General features: G+C 55.7%; 8 protein-coding genes across 8 annotated transcripts; 2 read left to right on the top strand and 6 right to left on the bottom strand.

The window, feature by feature from the left end:
• Positions 1-65: 65 nt before the first annotated feature.
• Positions 66-2,120, top strand: CGGC5_v006874 (putative transcriptional regulatory protein; the record flags this gene model as incomplete). The annotated part of the gene is made up of 4 exons (XM_032019755.1): positions 66-759; positions 819-951; positions 1,012-1,341; positions 1,412-2,120. The coding sequence occupies 4 exons, from the start codon at positions 66-68 to the stop codon at positions 2,118-2,120; spliced, it is 1,866 nt and encodes a 621-aa protein (XP_031883172.1).
• Positions 2,121-2,372: 252 nt separating this feature from the next.
• Positions 2,373-4,232, bottom strand: 1a (Replicase polyprotein 1a; the record flags this gene model as incomplete). The annotated part of the gene is made up of 1 exon (XM_032019754.1): positions 2,373-4,232. One exon carries the CDS (start codon positions 4,230-4,232, stop codon positions 2,373-2,375), a length of 1,860 nt encoding a protein of 619 aa, XP_031883171.1.
• A 1,334-nt stretch (positions 4,233-5,566) lies between these two features.
• Positions 5,567-8,633, top strand: vpr-18 (Minor extracellular protease vpr; the record flags this gene model as incomplete). Its single annotated transcript, XM_066151756.1, has 8 exons — positions 5,567-5,746; positions 5,794-6,961; positions 7,014-7,220; positions 7,269-7,348; positions 7,403-7,539; positions 7,588-8,021; positions 8,079-8,254; positions 8,322-8,633. The coding sequence occupies 8 exons, from the start codon at positions 5,567-5,569 to the stop codon at positions 8,631-8,633; spliced, it is 2,694 nt and encodes an 897-aa protein (XP_066008888.1).
• A 186-nt stretch (positions 8,634-8,819) lies between these two features.
• On the bottom strand, positions 8,820-9,737 carry P4H6 (putative prolyl 4-hydroxylase 6; the record flags this gene model as incomplete). The annotated part of the gene is made up of 1 exon (XM_032019752.1): positions 8,820-9,737. One exon carries the CDS (start codon positions 9,735-9,737, stop codon positions 8,820-8,822), a length of 918 nt encoding a protein of 305 aa, XP_031883169.1.
• A 653-nt stretch (positions 9,738-10,390) lies between these two features.
• Positions 10,391-11,342, bottom strand: CGGC5_v006870 (uncharacterized protein; the record flags this gene model as incomplete). Its single annotated transcript, XM_032019751.1, has 3 exons — positions 10,391-10,497; positions 10,547-10,982; positions 11,037-11,342. 3 exons carry the CDS (start codon positions 11,340-11,342, stop codon positions 10,391-10,393), a joined length of 849 nt encoding a protein of 282 aa, XP_031883168.1.
• A 1,020-nt stretch (positions 11,343-12,362) lies between these two features.
• Positions 12,363-13,520, bottom strand: PCL7 (PHO85 cyclin-7; the record flags this gene model as incomplete). Its single annotated transcript, XM_032019750.2, has 1 exon — positions 12,363-13,520. The coding sequence occupies one exon, from the start codon at positions 13,518-13,520 to the stop codon at positions 12,363-12,365; it is 1,158 nt and encodes a 385-aa protein (XP_031883002.2).
• A 3,256-nt stretch (positions 13,521-16,776) lies between these two features.
• On the bottom strand, positions 16,777-18,928 carry mdlC-2 (Benzoylformate decarboxylase; the record flags this gene model as incomplete). Its single annotated transcript, XM_032019749.1, has 3 exons — positions 16,777-17,036; positions 17,085-18,417; positions 18,467-18,928. 3 exons carry the CDS (start codon positions 18,926-18,928, stop codon positions 16,777-16,779), a joined length of 2,055 nt encoding a protein of 684 aa, XP_031882981.1.
• A 945-nt stretch (positions 18,929-19,873) lies between these two features.
• Positions 19,874-20,940, bottom strand: CGGC5_v006867 (uncharacterized protein; the record flags this gene model as incomplete). The annotated part of the gene is made up of 2 exons (XM_032019747.1): positions 19,874-20,607; positions 20,667-20,940. The coding sequence occupies 2 exons, from the start codon at positions 20,938-20,940 to the stop codon at positions 19,874-19,876; spliced, it is 1,008 nt and encodes a 335-aa protein (XP_031883027.1).
• Positions 20,941-21,203: the final 263 nt, after the last annotated feature.

Here is a 21,203-nt window from a genome sequence, read left to right as displayed (position 1 = left end):
GGCAATTCTCTTTTCCAAGCCCTGCGAGCTCTTCTAGTACTGGTACACACACAAGGACTGTTTCGATGCCCTCTTATGAGAAGCCAGAGACTTGGATCACAACGCCCCAAGCCGAACCTACACCAAACTCCCTCCGATCTGAGTCGGTCTCGAGCGATCATATCCCATACAATGAGCCCATGCTTGAGCAATTGAGCTTCCCTTCGGCAATGGATGAGGCCATGCCAGAAGAGGGCGCCGCAGAAAATGATGCATATTTGGGATACACCACCATGTTTCCTTACTTGGGAGACGAGGCCAGTGCAAGAGGTTCCAAAGTCAATGGCTCTGCGCCTGTTGCGAATAGACAGCCTTACGAGCCATCTGAAGTACATCCCGAGCCAGAACCCATTGTCGCGCATCTTCTCGACCTTTTTTGGCAGTGGCAGGCGCCTCATTTGCTCGTGATCGATCGCGACTTGTTTCTCCGTCATCGGAAGCTTTGGGATGACAGTGGAGGTCAAGGCGACCGCACTTTCTATACCCCAACTTTATTGTACGCGATACTTTCGTTGGCTTCGATGATCAGTCTTGATAAGGGCGTTGTGCGTTACTCTGCATCATCTGGCGGACTTGCTGGCGACAATTTTGCCACAAGGGCGCGTGAGCTGCTCGACTTAGAGCTCGAGCACCCAACCACCACAACAGTCCAAACAGCCTTGATCCTGGGTTGTAGGTTTGAGGCAGCGGGGCATACCTCTTTGGGCTGGATGTACAGTGGTGAGTTTTCATAGTTCGAAATGCCTTCACGAGACACTGACCAAGAATCTGTTCTTCAGGCATGGCAATCAGGATAGCGAGCGAACTAGGGTTACATCTTGACTGCTCAAAAGCGATGAGGTCTGGGAGAATGAGCTCTGACCAGGCGAGACTGAGGCAAAGAGTATTTTGGGCGTGCTATCAAGCAGATGCGTGAGTGCAGAGGAAAAATATGCATGCTCCTGCCGTTCTGATGCTAACACTCTCTCCCAGTCTGCTAAGTGCTTGTCGCGGGCGTCCCCCTACATTCAGAGATGACGATACTACGCTGTCCGTACCAGAACGACAAGCCGAGAAGGAAGTTAGCGGCGATGAAGACTGCTCTTTATGCTATCTCCATGCGTCTTCAACTCTGTCTATTTTGTGTTCGAAGACCAGGACTATGATTTACGGTGAGAGAAACCGACGAACACCGAGCGAGCTGAGATCAACAGCTCGGCGATTGCATGAGGAGTTGTGGCGGTGGCATCGGATGTTGCCACAAAGGTTTAGATGGTCCAGCGACGAAAGCGTCAAAACATCGTCTGAAGTCTTGATCCTGCAGTATGTCCCCAAAAACCTGCTTCATCGCCAAAGAATCACTCTAAGTTGCTAACAATGGTTTTGTTTCCAGCATGACTTTCTACTTCAACCTCATCATGCTCCATCGACCTTTTATGAACCATTCCAGAGTCGCCACCCTCGACATGCAAGCTTCTGCCTCTTTCAACCCAATAACCGTGTGCTGTGAAGCTGCGACAAAAATAGGAAAACTAGCTTTTGCCTATCGAAACCTGTACAACATCAAGCAGATGCCACCATCTGCAATTCACGTCGTTTTTATTGCTGGAACCATACATCTCATTAATAGCCACCTGGGCGGGGAGGCAATCCATGATCAACCTCTTCAAGGCTGCATGGAGGTGCTGTCAGAGATGAGCAACGCATATCCCACATCCAAAAAAGCGCACCAGATTCTCCGGGATATGACTGAGAACTGTAAAACCTCTGAAAACCCCAAGGATTGCAGCCAGGTTGTTCGTGCTAGCTATACGCTCCATGATGTTCCAGTGGAGACTACAGATCAAAGATCGAATTTCCAAGTTACAGGCACCATAGGCAGCAAGGCCGGGAATGCACAATCGGAAATGACCAAAAGCCAGAGATGCTTGGATGCGTCATCGCCGACTGACATCCTTCACGACGTCAACCTATACGATCAACTCACACTTGGGCAAGGCGGTAACAACTGTGGTTTCCTAGGCTCCGGAATGGAGTGGTTTTCGGATAACGACCTTTTCGAAAGCATTGCCGGGGCCGAAAGCTCTTTTTCATACGCATAGGAGCGATTATCAGGTTTAACGATTATGTCTTTGTAATGTGGCCAAGGCCTTGGTAGACAAAAGAAAGTCGTCTAAGTTCAAGAAGATGTCGAGTTATGAAACCTACCAAAACGCCGTGAGAACAATGCCCTAAATTCAAGACAATCAGGTCCTTTTTCATGATGGATGCGCATACAGCGGACCCCCTCCCCCGGATAATCAATAAACGCCCACCCTGTCCAGTCTTCTCAAACAGACAAGCCTCTTCGCATATCAATGGGGGGTTTGTCTCCTCATGAAGTCGATCCAGTACTGAACGTCTATAGAGTTAGAGCCTCCGTTGCTTGCATCGCTATCAGGTTCGCCCATGTGCCCTTGCCACTGAGCGTCTTCGAAAAACGAGTTGCTAGAGGTGTCAGTCGAACCATCATATCCTATAAAAGGGACGCTTGTATCGCTCGAAGTCGGGTACACGGTGCTGTTGAAAGAGTCAATTGACGCATTCCCTGAATCCGTATAGACGGTGCTGTTGAACGAGTCAACTAAGTGATTGCTAATTTGAGGCGAAGTGGAGGAGGCATATGAGTTGGGCGGACAGTCAAATGGCGCGTTCCACGGACGTTGATTGTTGGCGTCAAACTCCAGTCGCTGCAGGGCAGGGTATTGGGACATAAACTGCTGTTGCATGTTGTTGGCTTCGCTGCGCAGAGTCGAGAAGACATTCAAGAACGTGGCTGCGTAGTGACTGGAAGTTGTCTCATGAATTCTTCGCTGCTCCCGATACTCCCGGCTGGCCTCTTGGGCGACCCACTGACGCAACAAGCCATTGGACGGGTTCGCAATCCCTTGCCGAAGGTTCGGCATCAAGACTGTGTTGACAATGAAGCTGTTACGCGAGTGGCAGGTGTTGCATAGTCCACCCTCGTTAGGATTAGCGGGAAACGAAGTCGGCGGTGGTACATCAACCTGGTTTAAAACGTACACCCGGAGTGGTACAAAGCAATCTTCGCAGTCCAAAGGGCGACGGCAGTGAGGACATGGGAGTGGAATGAAGTCTGCCTGCCGCCTCCACTCGGTCAAGCAGTCAAGGCCGATGAGGTGGCCGCAAGGCAGAACGGCGGCCAGTTCCTGGTGATCGTGAGGGCCGGCAGGATAGTGTTCGGAGCTGAACGGCACAGAAGTCAGATTGTGGCAAGCACAGCAAGGAATCTGTATCTCGGTGTTACGGTGCTCCTCAGACGATCCGTTGACGTGATCCTGGTGGAGTCTCTCGAAGTAAGGTCTGATGTTGGGCCAATAGTCGTCTCGGATAATTGTATGCTGCGGTGCATTGTTTTGTACGATGTTGTTGTCGTTGTTGTTGCTGTTGTTTGCGAACTGATCGATTGCCGTTGGTCCACCTACAATTTCCCCGTGGTCTTCACCATGATTTTCATCACCATCCGCCTGCGGACCTTCCTCGTTGTCGGTCATGTGGTCATCCTTGTCGACAGGACTATTGGGTTTCTGCGGCTCATCATTGTCTTGATCTTCGTCGGGGTCGGCCATTTCGTCATCACCTTCATTGTCCTTGTTATCGTCCTTGTTATCGTCCTTGTTATCGTCCTTGTTATCGTCCTTGTCTTCATCCTGGTCTTCATCCTGGTCTTCCTGGTCTTCCTGGTCTTTGTTTTCATCTTCCTCGTCGTTTTCACTCTCCCCTGAGTCATCCTTCTCAAGACGGGGCTTCTTCGGCGACGGTGGTGGTGACTCAGAATGACTGCGACTGCGCTTGCCATTCGAATTGATCTCATCTTCATCGCTTTCCCCCTCGTCATCGCCTTGGTTCTCAACATTGCCATTGTCTTGACCTTCGTCGTCGTTGTCATCGTTCTCGTCGGCGTTTTCACTGACGTCTTCATTTTCACTGACGTCTTCATTTTCACTGACCTCTTCCCTCTCGTCCTGCTCGCCTTCCTCCTCATCGTCATCATCATCATCATCATTGTCTTCTTCTTGCTTCGCAGCCTCAGCTGCCGCCTCTGCCGCTGCCTTTGCTGCAGCTTCAGCTTCAGCTTGCTCCCTTCTCCGTTGCGAACGGGTCTTCATATGGTGAGTAGACGCAGCAGGCGGGCCTGTCCTTCTGGGAGCCATTGTGATGTCAATTGTAAGATTACTCAGCTTTTTGTGAAGACTTTTCGTGTGATATGATGGGAGCTGCTTGGCTCGCTAGTGCTCGTGTAGCAAGTGATTTTAGTGTGCCTCCGGGGCTGACTTTCAAGCGTCTTTGGTGGTATTGATGGTCCTTTCGAGCTTGTCGTTGTTGTTGAAATAGTTGTCCTGATGAGTGTGATGGTGATGGGATGGGTGGAAATGGATCAGTGTCGCTCATGGCAAGTTAAATACCGGAGGCGTAAGTTGCTTGGATTTCATCTTATTGAAGTTATTCGTCCAACACTTTACGCCATAAAAGAAACTATCTGACGTTGTCAAGGAACAATCTTATTGAGACGCGGTCTCCAGACAACTCCCAGACAATCCCATTGTGATTTGTCTTTGGCCTACATAACCCAGGTTCAATCAAGATGGATGTGAATTGTACAATGTTAGTGTCGTGTTCAATGGTCTGCTGAGTTCAACAAAGCAGTTGAGTAAGAAGATCCTTTTGTCGAGGCAAGACCTAGAATGTCTTTGTCAACCGTTATTCATCCACCACGAGTGTCCGGCGAGCCGAAGCCCAGCCGGCGAAGAGTCTCGCTCCGACATCTTTCGCCATGCAAGTCGGATATGAATTTAATCTACGCGGGCGACGGCGCATGAGCAGGAAGTGAGCCTATTGGCCGTCGGTCGTCCCCCACATCGTATTCCCAATGATCCCGGCCACAACGGAGCTGAGCCCACCATACTCTGCGATCTCGGCGCCTAATTCGCGCGTTTATTCCACATTAACTCTCTTTCTAGCCCGATCAGGGTCCACCAGGCAAGAGTGCGACAATATTACAGGTCAGAGCCATCTTATCAGATCGTCTGCTTATTATTGACCTTGGTTCAGCTGGCGCAGGCGACCAGGAGGCATGTTCGGCGGGAATGGAAATTCTGGAATCCATTACATGATTTTCCAGCGTGATCGGTCGCAAGGTGCTTCCTCTGAAAGGGTCTTGGGCGAGCAAGCATGTTCCTGCCAAGACTTGGCCGGCGAGCTTCTGCCTCGACCTTCCCGATTGAGGGTTACATCGAGCCAAGATAACACCATTCTTCAGTGGGATACCTTCTTGCCCGCAGATATTCAATATGCAGCTTCCACGACTAGGGACTTGCATGCTCTCGCACTTGTCACTCGCCGATGCGTCGGCCGTCAAGCGCCGAGATGCTGCGAGTATGGCATATATATTGACCTGCCACCGTGCGCCAACGGAAGAGCTTGCGACAGGAGGAATCACTTCACGTCCGTCTGACTCTTAGGTCAAGCTTCCTACGGTTGATTCAAGATGCGTTGGACTTTCGGTTCTCTGATGGTCTCGCTCCTCTTGAGCTCCACAGCCCTCGCAGCCGATGTACCCGCCGTTGCTTTGGGTGACAAGAAGCCCTTCGCGCCTCCAAGCCGACGATTCGCTGTCCAGTTCTCCACGACTGGTTCCGCGAAGTTTAGGAAGCGGGACGGGACTCCTGTAAGTGTCAGAATGCCACGCATAGACTTTACGGCTGATGAGTACAGGACACCGAGGGCTTCTTCGAGAGTCTCCAACTCACCAATAACACCGCCAAACCCGCCTTGAACTTCACCTCGGAGATCTTCCACGGCGCCTCATTCGACCTGCTCAACCACACTGCCACGTCCCTCCAGCAGATCGAGGAGCTCCCTGAGGTCGAGAAACTATGGCCCGTCTCCGCCGTCTACGCACTGAAGCCTAACGCATCGGACATCATGTCCGAGCCCGAGGCCAAATGGGACCCTCACGTGCTGACCGGAGTCGACAAGGTCCACAAGCTGGGCCACTCCGGCGAGGGTGTCGTCGTAGCCATCATCGACACGGGCATTGACTACAACCACCCTAACCTCGGCGGCGGCTTCGGTGCCGGATTCAAGGTCGAGGGCGGATACGACCTGGTCGGTGACGACTATGAGATCGGTGGAGAGTACATGCCTGATGACGACCCGATGGACTGCGCTGGTCATGGCACTCACGTCGCTGGTATCGTTGCGAGCTCGCATGAAGATCTGCCCGGTGTCGCGCCTGATGCCAGACTAAGGATCTACAAGGTTTTCGGTTGTGGCGGGAGCAGTATGGAGGATGTCATTGCCCAGGGCTTCATCAAGGCTCATGGGGATGGCGCTGATATCATCTCTGCTTCGCTTGGCTCAAATGCCGGGTTCCCTGAGAACATTCTTGCGGTCGTGGCGTCGAACATTCAAGCCAAAGGGACGTTTGTTACAGTCGCTGCCGGCAACAGTGGCGAGATGGGTCCTTTCTACACAAGCAGCGCCGCCAATGGCTTCGGTGTCACTGCTGTCGGCAGTGTTGAGCATACTCAGACTGCTGCATTCAAGGTCACCGCTCGCTCCAGTGGCAACGAGACACGCGAGATTCTTTACGTGAGCTCCAACACCGCTCAATGGGCCCGAAATGGGAGTTTCCCTGCCCACTTCCTTGACCGAAACTACACCGGTCTCGACTCCTGCGACATTTGGGAGTTTCCGGATGTTTCTTCTGACAGCGTCCTCATTCTTCCCCGAAGCACTTGTATCTGCGAGTGCTGGCAGGTCCTCGACTCCAACCTCTTCGGCACGAGCGTCAAGTGGGTGTTCTACTACAACTTCGAGAATGCCCCGTGGGAAATCCCCAACCGCGGGGTCTACAACCCCGAAGAGCAACCCCTCGGATGTAAGTTTGAGTATTGTCTGTTTCTCCGTGTTGTGCTAATACGCGAACCTAGTCGGTCTCATCAGCTACGAAGATGGGCAGTGGCTCGTCAAACAGCAAGAGCTCGGCCGCACGGTTGATTTCGAGTTCGTCGCCAACGGAGGCCAGGCCGTGGGTATCCCAGGAGTGAACTCCGAGTCCATCGCCGGTGCTATTGACTTCTTCTCGTCTTGGGGCTTGACGGTAGACGGACGTCTCAAGCCTGAGATCTCTGCGCCGGGTAAGTCCATTCGTTAAGCGTACCATCATGTGTGCTAACGTTTGCCAGGTGGATCTATCCTGTCTACTTACCTAACCTCTGAGGGCGGATGGGCTGTTCTCTCTGGGACGAGCATGGCGACCCCCTACGTGAGCTACTCCCTCATCACGATGTCAGTATCAGTGCCTAATGAATATCAACAGATCGCCGGTGTCGCAGCCCTGTACTTCTCTGCCAACGGTGGCCGAGCCAGTATTGTCGATGCGGGCAACACTGCCCACCACCTGATCACTTCAAGCGGAAATCCGGTGGCCCACCACGATGGAAGCGGTTCCCTCGCGTAAGGATATCCATCTATCTAACGTTCAACCCATCTAACGTGTGTTAGGCCCATCCCGATGCAGGGCGCAGGTCTTGTCGACGCCTTCAAGGTGATCACATACAAGACCTCCATCACCCCCGCGGTCCTCAACCTCAACGACACCAACCACTTCCAAGGAACCCACGAGGTCACCATCCAGAACAGGGGCAACGAGACCGTCACGTACCACATTGCTCACCAGGCCGGGTCCACAGTCACCACCAAGCCCGACGGCGATCCCATTGTTGCCTTCCCCCCGGTGCCGTACTCGTCCAAGGAAGTGGAGCTCGCCACGGTCACCTTCTCCACATCAACCCTTGAGGTCGCAGCGGGTGCAACTGGCACATTCACAGTGACCTTTGTCGAGCCCGCTGGAATCGACGCCAGTCTGTTCTCTGTCTACGGCGGCTGGATCAACATCATCGGCTCCAACGATGAAGCTCTCCGCGTTACATATGCTGGTACGTTGCCTTTCAATTCTCCTTCTCCCTTGTACACTACTAACATTCATCTCGCAGGTATCATAGGCAGCGTCTACGGCAGCAACATCTGGGCCGACGGCTGGATCGACCCCGTCGTCCAAACCCCAGACTTCGTCCTCGTCAAGGAGAACGACACCTTCAAGATGACAATCGAGGACACCTTCACCATCGACTTTGACATTCACTGGCCCACGCGCGAATTCTCCTTTGACGTACGCTTCACACGACCCCTTTCCCCTTTCCCCTTTCCCGACCTTGACTAATACAACCCTAAAACAGCTCGTCGACCCGACCTGGGAGCCCAGCGACTGGGCCTACCCCTTCGTCCCGGGCCAGAACAAGTACATCGGCTCCCTGCAGCACTACAACCTCATCTCGGACGCGTACTTTGACGCCCCCGTGCAGCAGTACCCGCGTCTGCCGTCCAGCACGTGGTGGCCGAGCGGGAACTACTCCCACGGCGGCGCGGTCGAGAGCGGTGAGTACAAGATCTTGTCGAGGGCGTTGAGGACGTATGGGGATTATCACAATGTCAGTGATTGGCAGATTAGGGTGTCTCCCAAGATCATCGTGGACAAGAACAAGGCCTGATAGTGGCATCATATCGGGTATAGTAATGGGACTGCCTGTATCTTTTTATAGTGACTACCTTATCTTTTCTACATGTCCTGTGTGATATGACTACTTGACGACAAGGAAGATCGTAGCAAAGGCGACAACAATGCTGACTGGATCCTACTCACCACCACGACTTACACACACATCCATGAATCCTCTTCAAACCGGGTCAGTTTCCGCCTCATCCACAACAATCTCCTTCTCCATCACCCCCCACGCCTCCGGCCCAATATACCTCTTTGGCCAAATATTCATCGCCGTCTTCAGCCCCTCCGCCAACGGCAAGCCCGCATGCACAACCCTCTCGTCCCCCGTCCCATTCGCATGCAAATTCACCCAAAACACCGCATTCCCCCTCACCGGCTTGAACGCCAGCCCGCCCTTCTCCAACCTCCTCCACGGTCCATCCTTCGCCTTATCCTGCGGCGCCACCGCCTCAACCTTCGGAAACCACGTCTCCCCGCCCACGCACTCATCCTCCAAAATCGCAAAGAAGCTCGCGACCCGGTTCCACCTCCTATCCCTGCCGCCAGCGCGGTCCGGCTGGAAGGTGTCGTACCAGTCGTGGTGCACGTTGAACCGCTGCCCCGCGGTATACCGCACCAGCTGCGGCGGGCCCATCTCGTCCCTCCCCGGCGCGAGCGTCGTCCCCATGAAGCGCTCCGCGCGCGCGAGCACGCACCGCACCGCCGCGTCGTCGAGCGGCAGCCCCGCGGATGAGGACGTGCGGTCGGGCGTGCCCTGGCGGCGGCCGTCCTTGTAGACGTATGAGGGCTTGAAGGCGGGTTCGCCGGCGGCGAGGAGGGCGGGGATGTCGGACTCGGAGAGGAAGTTGTGGATGTAGATTACGAGGGGGTCGATGGAGACGATCTGGGTGGTGTAGTTCTGCGGGAGGCACTGGAAGGGCTCGGCGGCGGGTGTGGAGGAGTTTGAGGCGGCTTGGAGGAAGGGCAGGACGTCGGTGAGGACTTTGAGAGATGGTGATGGCAGGTTGAGCGTTTGGAGGTGTGGAAGGGTGATTGCGACTAGGCCAGTGTAGGCGGAGAGGCCGAGGAGTTTGGTGATGAGGCCGGTCATGGTGGTGTAAGTGAGTGTGAGCAATTGGCCCAGCGAGCAGTCCCCAGAACGGTGGGCAAACCCCACGTCGTTGAGAATGAGGGGACCGTTAGATTCAAATATCCTGCTCGGCAGGCCATGTTCACATTGGACATTGTGCCGACATCCCGCGCGCGCTTCAGATAGATCAATGGAGCATCCTCCTCCGAATGTGCGGAGAATCTATCCGCGGGCCGGCTGGTTGGAGGTTGTGCCAAGGGCGCCAAGGGTTCCCTGCCATCCGACTCCGCATTTCGTGTTGACGGTGCATTCCGAGGTAAGCTCCTGGGTGACTGACAGAAGGAAACGCTCTCTTGTGATTGATGAATTACTTCGCAGTTATGTAGTGTACAGGTGCACAATGCTCCCCCAGCAAAATCGCAGCCAAACGGCCCAACGCTGTCCCAATCACCATCTTTTGTTCCCAAACGGCAAGTATTATACAGTACACTGCCTTGAAAAGGTCAAAAGCACGCGAGTTCTGTTATTGGATATTCGCATGTTTGCTCCATCAAAACAAACGCGGGTATGGCAGCAGTGTCAACAAACGCCCAAAATGTGTCGCTGGAAAATTCCCCATCCAGAGTCGCGAATACCATGCATTGAACCCCTCAATCGCCGATTGCAAACACCTTTTAGATCTGGCTGTGGCGCGCACGCTTGCGAGTGCTTCCTGGCGTTGAGGAAGAAGGGTGAAGCTTCTCGTTGCGCTCCCGCTTGAGCTTCTCGTCGAGGACGCGAGCTGTGAAGTGTTAGCAGCAATCCGGTCACAACTTGCGGGAAAGACATACTGAGCACGTCGTATCCGAACTGGGGGTACTCCAAGCAGAGAGAGCGGAACTCCTCCTCGGCCTCGGCGCGGAGGGTGTGCGAGCGCGTAGCCCAGAAGCTTGCGACGGGGGCGCGGATGGTGGTGTCGTCCTTGCTGGTGTAGGCGTAGACATAGCGGGCGTAGGCAATCTCGCCCTTGGCGGTGGAGTTGACGCAGTGAATCTTGGAGCTGGCGAGCGAACGTAGGCCGGGCATGCCAAACTTCTCCGCCAGAGTATAGACGCGCGCGTGCTTCAACAGTTGGGTGCCGTCGGAGTCGACATCGGGTGTTGATGGGTCGGGTTCCAGGGTGCGCGAGCCGGCGACCTTGCGGGGGAAGTACTCGCCGGTGTAGAGATACTCGAGGAAGCAGCCGACGGAGTCGAGCTCCTCGCCGACAAGCTCAACCTGTCGTGGCTATGGCGTGTCATGTCAGTAAGGAGTCAAGGCGGCGCGTTCGAATACACTCACGCTGCCGTCGTCGCTGAATTGCGCGCATGTCTCCTTGAAGAACGGGCTCTGGACGAGAAGGGCCTGGTGAGCCGTGAGGATGGCCTCGGTCTCGCTCGAACCGACGAGAATGGTCACGACAGGGCTGGCAAGGTAGCTGGCGAAGGTGGTGCGCGGCTCGACGGGGTCGCTCTCGCCGCCCTCGGCGAAGGGAAGTTCCTGGGCGTTGTCGCCGGCCTCAGTGCCCTCGGCCATCTCGACATCGGCGCCGGGGTTGGTGGAGGCCTCCTCGACGACCTCGACGTCGTTGTTGAAGTCGTCAGCCATTGCCGCGGTTCGCGATCGCGCGGTGTGTTCGGGTGGTGTAGGTTTTGTTTGATCGGATGATTCGATGCGGCCGTTCTCTCGAATGAGGATCGTCGAGTCAAAGGTTGGTCGATTTGTCGCTTATACAGTCGCTAAAACGAGCGAGCAAAGGAAATGCGAAAAGGAGCGTGGGAAACGTCAAGTTCGAGATGTCGGTGGGCCGGAAACGGGTGATGGAAAGTTGAAGGTCGCAAATCGGCCGAAAGAAAACACACAAGCCCGCCGAGTGCTGTTCCAGGTTTCGGTTTGGGGCAAGCTGCTGCTGCTGCTGCTGCACTGAAGCTTCGGCCAAGGAAGCTGCGCCTGCACGGCCTGAACTGCAGCTTCCCCCTCCGCTAAGGAACCTCATGCACAGACCAGATGAATTGGCGACTGAGGCCACGCGAAAGAGTGGGTCCGATCGTTTCCACTGGCAACCTTGACTGCCACAGGCAATTGAACCAGTGACAACACCAGGCGCCCCTGCCAAGATGAACAATTGACTCGATAAGACCTTGCGGATAAGGCGAGGGACACAACTTTATCGATAAGGCGAGCTACCTTCTAATCTGATATCGCTGTTTCCTCTCAAGGCGCACATGTCATCGCATCTTAGCTCTCTGCAAGGCCAAGTAACGTGGAATGTTTGGATGAAAACTATACTCGAAGAGGTAAACAAAGGACCAATGTCTCATAATCACAAGGTAATTAATTCCTTCCCCGAGACAAATTCTAAGCGGCAGATTGAAACCACGTTCGTGACTCTCCAACACCGACGCCGGGTATCATGGATTCACGAGATAGATGCATTTCTAGCAGATGAACCCGCCCATTAATGCTTGGCGGAAGTCGCCCAACCCAACGCAAGTGCCAGAAAATGGGTGGCATGTATCGTAACCAGAGTACACCGCCGCAATGCAATTTGATCATGCTCTCATGCCTTGGAAATGCCACAAATACGCTGCTAAAACAACGGGGTCTTCGCCCCTATTACTTGTCACCTCACTTCCATTCATTTTCTTTTCCAGCGAACGTCTTGTCTCTGGGTTTGCGGTTCAGCGACAGAGTCGGCGTCGGTTGCAGGATCTTGATCGATTGCTCCGTCTTGAGCACCTCCCAGTGCTTCTTCAATGTGTCCTCTCGCGCCACCAGCTCGAAGTTTGCGAGGAAGCAGAAGCTGATCTCCAGTCTTGCCAACTCCAATTCGCTGACACCACCAACTTTGGCCATCTTACTGTGCGGGTAGCTGAGGTCCTCCAGCGCCTTCATTGCCACTCTTAACCCGGCCAGCACCAATCTGTGGGCATTGCGTCTTGTCACAGGAATTGTGCGTTCCTCGACTGCCAGACGGTGGATGTACAAGCTCGTTGCGAGGTATACGGCTGTGCTCATGGGGCAGAATCTGTGAATGCGCGTGAGGTACTCCTCGATACTGATCGGCGGCGGCTTCTTGGAGTAAAACTTGCGCGTGATAGCGCTGTGCTGAAGATTGATTGGCTGCGAGTTTTCGCCGATAATAATATACGGTTCGGGAGGTCTCGATGGCGGCGGCGGTGTCGGCGTCTGCGTCTGCCTAAGATGGACGCCGTCTATCAACTGCGAGACTGACCCGCTGGAGCCACTTGTGTGCGAAGACAACGTCGGACGTCGAGGGGACGATTGAGCAGCAGCCATGGCCGCCTCGGCTTCTTGGCGCATCCTCGCCAGGTTCTTCTCCGAGTTGGTTCGTATCAGCTCCTTCTCGGCCGTCATTCCCCGCATGTTAGGTAGCGTCGGACTCGTTGGCGGAGGTGTGGGTGGGATATCGCCCGTGATGCGAACAAGAGCCTCGATGCCACCGCTAAGGAGCCTCATGGCCGCTCGCGGTGACAGTTTGAAGACGTCGTCATTCTCGGGTGCGTTGGGGGGGCTTTCGGCATCGGTAATGCTCAGCCTCGGGTCCAGCGACGGGTTGGGCGGTGGTGGTAGCTCGGGGACCTCGCTCGAGTTCGATTCGGTGGGCTGCAGAGGAGCGCCGTCCTCTGGCTTGGGTGTCATTCCTGTCGTGGTTCGGTGATGCTCCTCGGGAGGGCACCAGGGTCCTGAAGAAGGCGCTAATGACGTCGCAAGGGTATGGGGGAAGGAGGTCTCAGCGGACTCTGCGCGAGCAACAGCAAGCATCTGATTCTTTGAAGGGAGGAAATGTCGCGAAGTTCAAGCCCAAGGAGGGCTGTGTGGTTCGTGGTTTCTGGGACTGTTTGCCACAAAGATCATGGTCTCGAGTCCTGTTCTCGTAGAATCGCGGTCGTCCCTCGGTCTTAGTCGACTTGGCGGGGGTCGGGAGAATTCGCGGTTGATGTTGCAGGTGACCCTCGGCTGGGCTGATCGGAGGCGTACCCTCAGGGCCGTTCTGGGACAGGCTAATTAGTTTTCCTGGGGGTAAAGAAACGGCTGGACCTGGGCGGCCGGTCGTGGTTCGATTAAAAATGGATTTGTGGCCGTTCGCTTGCGGAAGATAAAGGCGACGGAGGTAGGGCAATAATGCTCTGGGCTGTTGTAGTCCAGGGGGGAGGGGGGGGGGGGGGATTTCGAGGGATTTCGAGGCAGTGGGATAGTATGACGAAGTCTGGCGGCTGAGAATGCAGTCCGGCCTGGGTGTCTGATGCAAGAGATTCGGCTGGCAATCTGGTGCTGTTGCTGTCTTGTCTTGTCTGGGGCGACGTCGTTTGGTGGTGTGTGTGGTTTGGTGGTGGTGGTCTCGACCTTGTCGGTCAAATTACTGGCGGCGCTGGCAGTGACAGCGCGCAATCTTTCTGCTGATCTCGAAGCTAGTGCGGGGAATTGCAGGCATGCAGCAGGCGAAGAAACAGCAGAGGGCACGGCATCCCCGTCAAGGTGGAGGGATCGGCGATCGTCTCAAGTCGGGCAGCTGCAAGGTGCTGTAATAATTGGCAAAGAATGGGCAGCAGCGCGCAGCTCGGGAACGAGGAACGGATAGGCGATTGGAGACTTGGTGAGATAGAGGCGAGGGATGCAGAGGGGCAGCAGCTGCAAGGACTGGAGGCTACCTTAGAGCAGAACAGCGCAGCTCCAGTGGCGTTGCCTGATGTGCGTGCAGCTGGCGCAATACGATGCAGCGGACGTGGCCGGCGCGGCAAACTGGTGTTCCTGTTACTGGAGATGCCTAGGTTGCAAGCGAGAGGCGGACGGGAGCGCGATGCAGGGGAGTCGGGATCGGAGTCGGCGTTGACGTCGGGATTGTCGTACGGGCAGACGACGATGGCAAGTCAACCGGGAGCGCGCCTGAAAGGAGGCTGGTGGTTTGTTGGACGGAAAGGAGATGTCGAAAAGGGATTGGCGGTGCGTATTCGTGCGGTTCGGTGGAATCAGTTGATGGCCGTCCCACGGATTGGAGGCAGGTCTCGAACTGGCCGAACAGCTGAGGGGAATATGCAGGAACCGCAGCGCCGGCTCCCGAGTGGCGAACCTGGCAATATGCTGTGTGTATTAATGCGTTTTCTGTGCTGGAGGTACAGATAACGAGCGGCGACTTTGACGGGTGTTGGCTGACACCGGACTCCCGGCGGTCAAAGGTGGTAGAAGAATGCCGCAATTACACGGGACGGGAGAGGGGGAGGGTTAATATCGTGGCAGATTTTTGGAGAAATTTCCGTGTAAGAGGAGCCTTCACTGCTCCGTGAGGGGTCCTGGGCTAGATGTGGACACGGGACTCGAAGAGGCGAGGAGCCAGGTGGAGAGAGGCCTGGACTCGGAGGGGCTGCGGGCTGCAAGTGCGCAACACTGTGAACTGCAGGCAGACACCACTGACTGGATGTCAAGCAGGAGTGGGAAGGCACGGAGGGGCAGGACCCTTCACAGTGTTCTTGCCTTCCTTCTTTTTGGAGGAAGTTCTGGCCCAGGTCCAGTCTCTCTTGCCCTTCACTCTTTCCTGGGGTCGTGGTGACCCTCCTCCGAGTTAGGCCGCGGTTTCCCTCACCTCGGTCCTCTCCTTCCCTAGGTACCAATGTTCGGATGACTTACACCTAATAATTACGGAACGTTGCGACAGGAAGGACCAAAGGAAGGCAACTGCAATGCACCTGCCATCCACTTTTGGTTTGCACACGCGCCTCGGGCAGGCGGCTGCAATCGTAGCTTTGGGCCAGCGCTGACGCCCAATCCAATGTACACCTATTACCTGTAAGCGCAGACAATACCGGCCATGCCCTGCTTGTGAGGGGTTCCTCCTTACGAGCAGCCAGGATTGGAGGTCTTCAAGGGCCGATTGCAACTGCCCTTTTCACTCTCCACCTACCTTACTGTCTACCCAGTAGTGCACTTCAGTGTTTGCGCCTTCCCCTCAGCGGACTTTCCATCTAGTGGTTGCACTTGCAGCAGGGGTCCAATTTGTGGCACAGACTCCTTCCTGGCCAGTGCATGCCCCCACCGCCGCGTTCCGTTGGAGGAAGCACCGAAGCAGCAGGCAAGAGGTCATCGTCAGCCGGTGGTGGAGGGGTGCGCCTGCCGCCTTGCACTCGCCATGGTGGGGTTTAAGGGTCTTTCCTTTTTTTTTTTTCATTGTCAACTGACCACTTTTGATGCAGGAAGCTCCAGCCATCCTGCCTATCCCAACCAATACCCGTCCTAGCCTTGCTGCTTTGTTCTTGCCGTTTGCCCATCGCCATTTTGTGTATTTTTACTTTTCTGCATGTCCACGCGCCAGTACAGACTCAAATGCCACTGCTGCCGTGGACCACCTACCCACGATGCTTTCAACGGCGCCAACCGTTGCCAGATTATCGCCCTTCACCACACCACTTCGATGCGCCGCGCCGTCCGTCAACCATCTCCACTCTCGACATCATCGAGTCAGCCAGGACACCACCTCGCATGCCTCTCGTTGCCGGCTCTTCGGCGAGATCTACCCGCTGGGTAAGGTACTCTTGTCGGGCAAAGAAAAAACTCAGCCACGCCGCCAGATGAACCAACAGAAAAACGCCCGTTTCTTGCTCGCCATGCCGAAAGAGGCCGCCTTCCCGCCTCGTAATATCCGCGCGCCGCTAAAATCAATTTCCCGTCGCCGTGGAAGCTAGAGAAACACACGACGGCCTGCGCTGCCGCACCACTGGCGAACCACCGGCGTACGAGGCCGATTCGCTCGGCACCAGCTTGAGGCCAGGGTCACCCATGCACTGTCTTACACGATTACACATGGCACCGCATCCTATCAACATCCGGTGACTCTACTCGGCCGGGTTTTGCCTACATATATCCATCTACGTCTCCGTCTACTGCGCTTTCTACATGAACATGTGTGGCACAGCGAGTCATCAGATCTTCCTCGGCTCGCTTGAACAACCGCATCAGGCCATGGCACCCCAACACACCGTGCGGCTCGCCGTGACTTGAGCCTCAACCAGCTCTAGCTTTCGTCATCTCAGCATCCCGTTTGTACCTTGATATCCAAAACGGCTGATTGTCCGCCCTTTACGTTGTCGATCGCCTTCTGGAGCACTCCCTCGAGATCTGCCGAGTTGTCCACCCGCGCAGTGAAGATATCACCGCCTGCTGCCGCCTTGGCGATGCCTGCATAGTCTGGTGAGGGATCGAACGAGATGTTAATCTCCTCATTTGAAGCCCTGGAGCCCTCGCCGTCAGGGTGAACCAGCAGCAGAGAACGACGGGGAGCGTTCCATCCTACTCATGTTAGCCGGGATCATCAACTCGACAATGTCTCAAACTTACCCTTGTTGTTCAAAACGATGGTCAAAATGGGGATGTTGTACCGCTTCGCAATCCAGTACACACTGCCCGGCACCGAGAACAGGAAGGTGCCATCTCCAACAATCTGAACCACAAACTTGCCCTTGTTGTTGCCGCCGTTCTCATAATCTGTGGCGAGCTTGATACCAAGCGCGCCACCACCAGACCATCCGAGGCCACCGCCACCGCAGTTGATCCACGATCCAGGCAGCGTTGGTTGCAGGTTGTCGTGAACAAATATCGTGTTCGTCACAGCCTCGATGGCCCAGATGGTGTCCTCGGGGCAGAGCTTCCTCAGAGTCCGGGACAAATGTCCGGTGCCAAACTCGCCATTCGATTGAGGCTTTGTCTTCTCCTCAATCTTTGCCAGAAGAGCCTTGTACGACTCGCTTCGCTTGGCTTCCAGTTGCTTCGCCTCATCAGATTCAATTTGAGCCGCGTACTCGGACTTGAGGTGGGCGGTGATCTGCTCCACAGACATCAGGCTATCGGCACGGTATCTCGATGTGGCCTTGATGTAAAAGACAGGCATCTGCTGCTTCAAAGGGTCGACATCGATGTGGAAGACCTTGGCCTCCTTGGTTGGGTGGCAGAGCGTGTTGATCCAGGGCACATCACAGTCGAGCACAACAATGACATCAGCAGTCTTGACTGCCTCGTCAATGCCGAAGCGAAGACCCAGCCAACCGGGATGGTCAGCCGGGAAGCACATGTCACTGCCGCCAGTGTCGACAACACGCAAACCCTTGACGGTATTGGCGAGCTCGACAAGCGCAGCGGGGAACTCGTGCTTTCTTCCGCCGTAGCCAGTGATAATCAGGGGCTCCTTGGCGCCAGCCAGCGCCTCGGATATTTTGTTCACGGCATTCTTGGGCAGCCCGCCAAGCTCGACGGGATCCCACTCATCCTGGTTGATGCTGTACGGCTCAATCTCCGCCTCCATGACTTCTCTGGCACCACAGAGGTAAACTGGGCCTTGAGGATCTGACCTCGCAAACTGCAAGGCGCGATTGACCATTTGCTTGACATTAGTACCTGTCTTGAGCTCACCCGAGTAGCGGGTGTACTGCGACACGATTTGCTTCTGATCCGGGACGTCTTGGATCCAGTGGATGTACTCGGTGCGGCTGCCTCTTAGTTCGCCTTCCAGCGTGAACGGAGACAGACCGGCAAACACGAGGACCGGCGCGCGACCGCACGAAGAGTTGTGCACCGCAGCGCCGAGACCCTGAGTTCCAACATCAACGTGGACGATGACACATTGCGGCTTTCCAGTGAGACGGGCATAGCCGTCAGCCATCGACATGGCCACCATCTGGCCATTGTCAGTACAGCCGCTTCAACGCAAGAACAAGGAGATTTACTTCATTGGGGCATGTGATGATTCTGGGAAAGTTGCCTTTCCTCTCCCTCTGACCCTTAACCATGGCTTCAATGATACTGGGGTGGTCAGAACCCAGGTTCACGAAGCAGTGGGTGACGCCGGCGTCCCATAACGCCTCGAAAAATGCAAATGACGCGGTGTACATTTCGGTCGATTGTGAAGAAAGATTCCTGGCTTGCTCGATGGTGGCCTTGAACTCATCCTCGATGGCGGGCCGGGGCGCGGGTCTTATACGAGTATCAAAGGCCGATGATGTTGATCCCCCGCCTCGGTTCAGTGGGGCAGCGGATGAGAAACCGGCAAGTTGACGACCATGGCCGACAACGGCTGGGCCGGCACCCAGCGTGTGCATCAGCCGGGCTATTCCCCCTGCTCTCCCACCTGCAGGCCCGACGCCGCGCAGGCAGCGTGCCATGGGCACCGGCAAATGTCTGAAGGGCATGGTGAAGCGCGGCAATAGGCAACGAAGGAGGGGAGGGCGGGGTATCAAATCACAGTGGGTGTTACTTGAGAGTGTTATCAACCACCTCAACAGGCTTGGCGAGTTGGGGGCACGTTGGCTCCGGCTCCAGCTCCGCTCGATGGAGGGTGTGATGGCGATGACGTGCCTTGACTGAAGAAGGTTGACACAAGAAAGGAGAAGCAAGATATCTTTTGGATTTGATGAGATGACTGAAGTCAAATTAGGTTCACGTTCCTCGTGACGGGCGACAAAGACAACTTATAGCTCCGACTAGGATGATTTCACAGACCGGCCACCGGCCTAAGCTTGTACCCCAGGTTGGATAGGGAGCATCGCGCCCTGCGGCAGGCCAACCCCGCAATCGGTTCAGGGACGGGTTTCATAGGGCGCTTGGGATCGGCTCATTGCAGGTGGTGGCCGTCGCCCGCAGACGGAGGGAGACAAGACAGATAAGCAGCGGGTGTCGTGCAAGATCAATCGTGGCTGCAGAGACGAGCTTTAAGCAACTCAGGGTTGCCATCTTGTTCTGACGGCGTCCCGTCTGTTGCCTGCAAGACGCTTTCGTCTGTCATCACTCAGCAGTCCCCAAAACGACTCCATGTCAACACAACAAACACCAATGGCTCCCTTTCGCTCCCTGTCAGTCCACTGGGCCGAGAATTACCGCCCACGACACGTCGGTCTCATCCGGCCCCCGCAACAAAGCGCGACCGGGCGTTCCTGGGGATGCCAGCTGATGCGTTGAGGTCGTGCGGGGTGCAGGCGGTGTTATCTAGCTCTTAGCTAATGAGATCCGCTCGGTCTCTGAGCTTCATCGCAAGACCCCGACAGACGCCGCACCGCAGCACGTTATTATCAAGAGGTATGATGCTAATTCGAGAGTTTGCTGACTACTTTCTGGTGGATATCTGAAGACGCGGCGGACTACCAAGACGATCTCAATTCATCGGGCCAGATCCACCCAACCAATGTCCCCACAGCGAAGAGCCCCAAGCAAATGATTACTGTCCCGAAGATGCCTCCGCCGGCCTGAACCGGCTGCGCCTTGCGCTTCCCCCTCGAAGCCGCCGCCGTCGTCATCGCTGTGGCCCTCACGCTCGTCCGCATCGCATACGTCGGCCCGGCGGTCGGTGTGCCGTACAACGTCGTCTCCCGCACATCCGCCGTCTGGTATCCCCACCCCGACGTGCTGATCGCGCTCGGCGTGCTCGTCGTCACAGCCGTCGTCGCGCCCGACCAATCGTGCCCGTCGAACGCTTTATACCATTCCCACGGGTTATCGTGATCGTTCCAATCCGCGCGGATGCCGGGGCACTCGTTGAAGCAGTCGTAGAGCGCGGCGGCGGTGCCGGCTCGCTTGTTGCCCTTGCCGTCGGAGAACTTGAGCCCGCAGGTGCGGAAGCAGGCATACGACGAGCAGGGCAGGGAGGACCACGGCTTGACGTAGCCGCCGTAGTACTCCCACGTCGTCCACGCGTTGATGTCCGTGTCTTTGAGGGTGAAGGCGTTGGACGTGTTGACGCCGTAGAAGTTTGTCACGGGTCGCGAGCCGTTGAACTCTGCAATCATGATCTGGTACTTTTCGCTCGGCCCCAGGTCTTTGGGGATCGTGATCTTGGGGTTCGTGGTTCCGACGGGGATGAAGTCGCTGAGGTAGCCTGCGAACAGCAAATGTTAGCTGGTAAGGATAGTAGGTGTACGAACGCTCGCGACTCACAGAATTGCATCCACTCGTTGTTGTAGAGGTACAGCTGGTAATGCTCGTAAAGCGCATCGTGGCCGCAGCCGACCTGCTCGTCCGCGGGGTTCCTGCACACGGCGACAGGGTCGTTCCACACGGAGTCGGGGGCCGTCTCGTAGACGAAGGGCTGCTTCCAGGAGTCGAAGCCGATTGTGATTTGCGTCTCGACGCCCGCGGATATTGTAGAGGGGACGGTGACGTTGGCTGCGCTGGCCACGCCGGCGATGGCGAGGATCGCGACGCCGAGCATTTTTCTCGCGGTAACGAAAGACGTGCGACTCGCCGGCTTTTAACGAATGAATGGCGATGGCCGAGGGTTACGGACGACGAAGCGAGGGGACGAGCGACATTTGCTCTCTTGGCGGGACGCGAAAAGGAGAAGCCATCACGAGAAGGATCCGGCGGTGGCGACTTGGGGGATGGGAAAGTTGTATGTTTTGGAGGATCGGCATCCTGGTTCTTTGCGGTTTAGCTCGCCCGCTAAAGGGTGCTGCCTGCAGAGCTAAGATAAGA

This window comes from Colletotrichum fructicola (assembly GCF_000319635.2).
Source record: "Colletotrichum fructicola Nara gc5 chromosome Unknown KSG_Nara_v1_contig04, whole genome shotgun sequence".
Lineage (NCBI taxonomy): Eukaryota > Fungi > Ascomycota > Sordariomycetes > Glomerellales > Glomerellaceae > Colletotrichum > Colletotrichum fructicola.
Note: the sequence above shows the minus strand (reverse complement) of the source record. Positions and strands in the feature narration are given on the sequence as shown.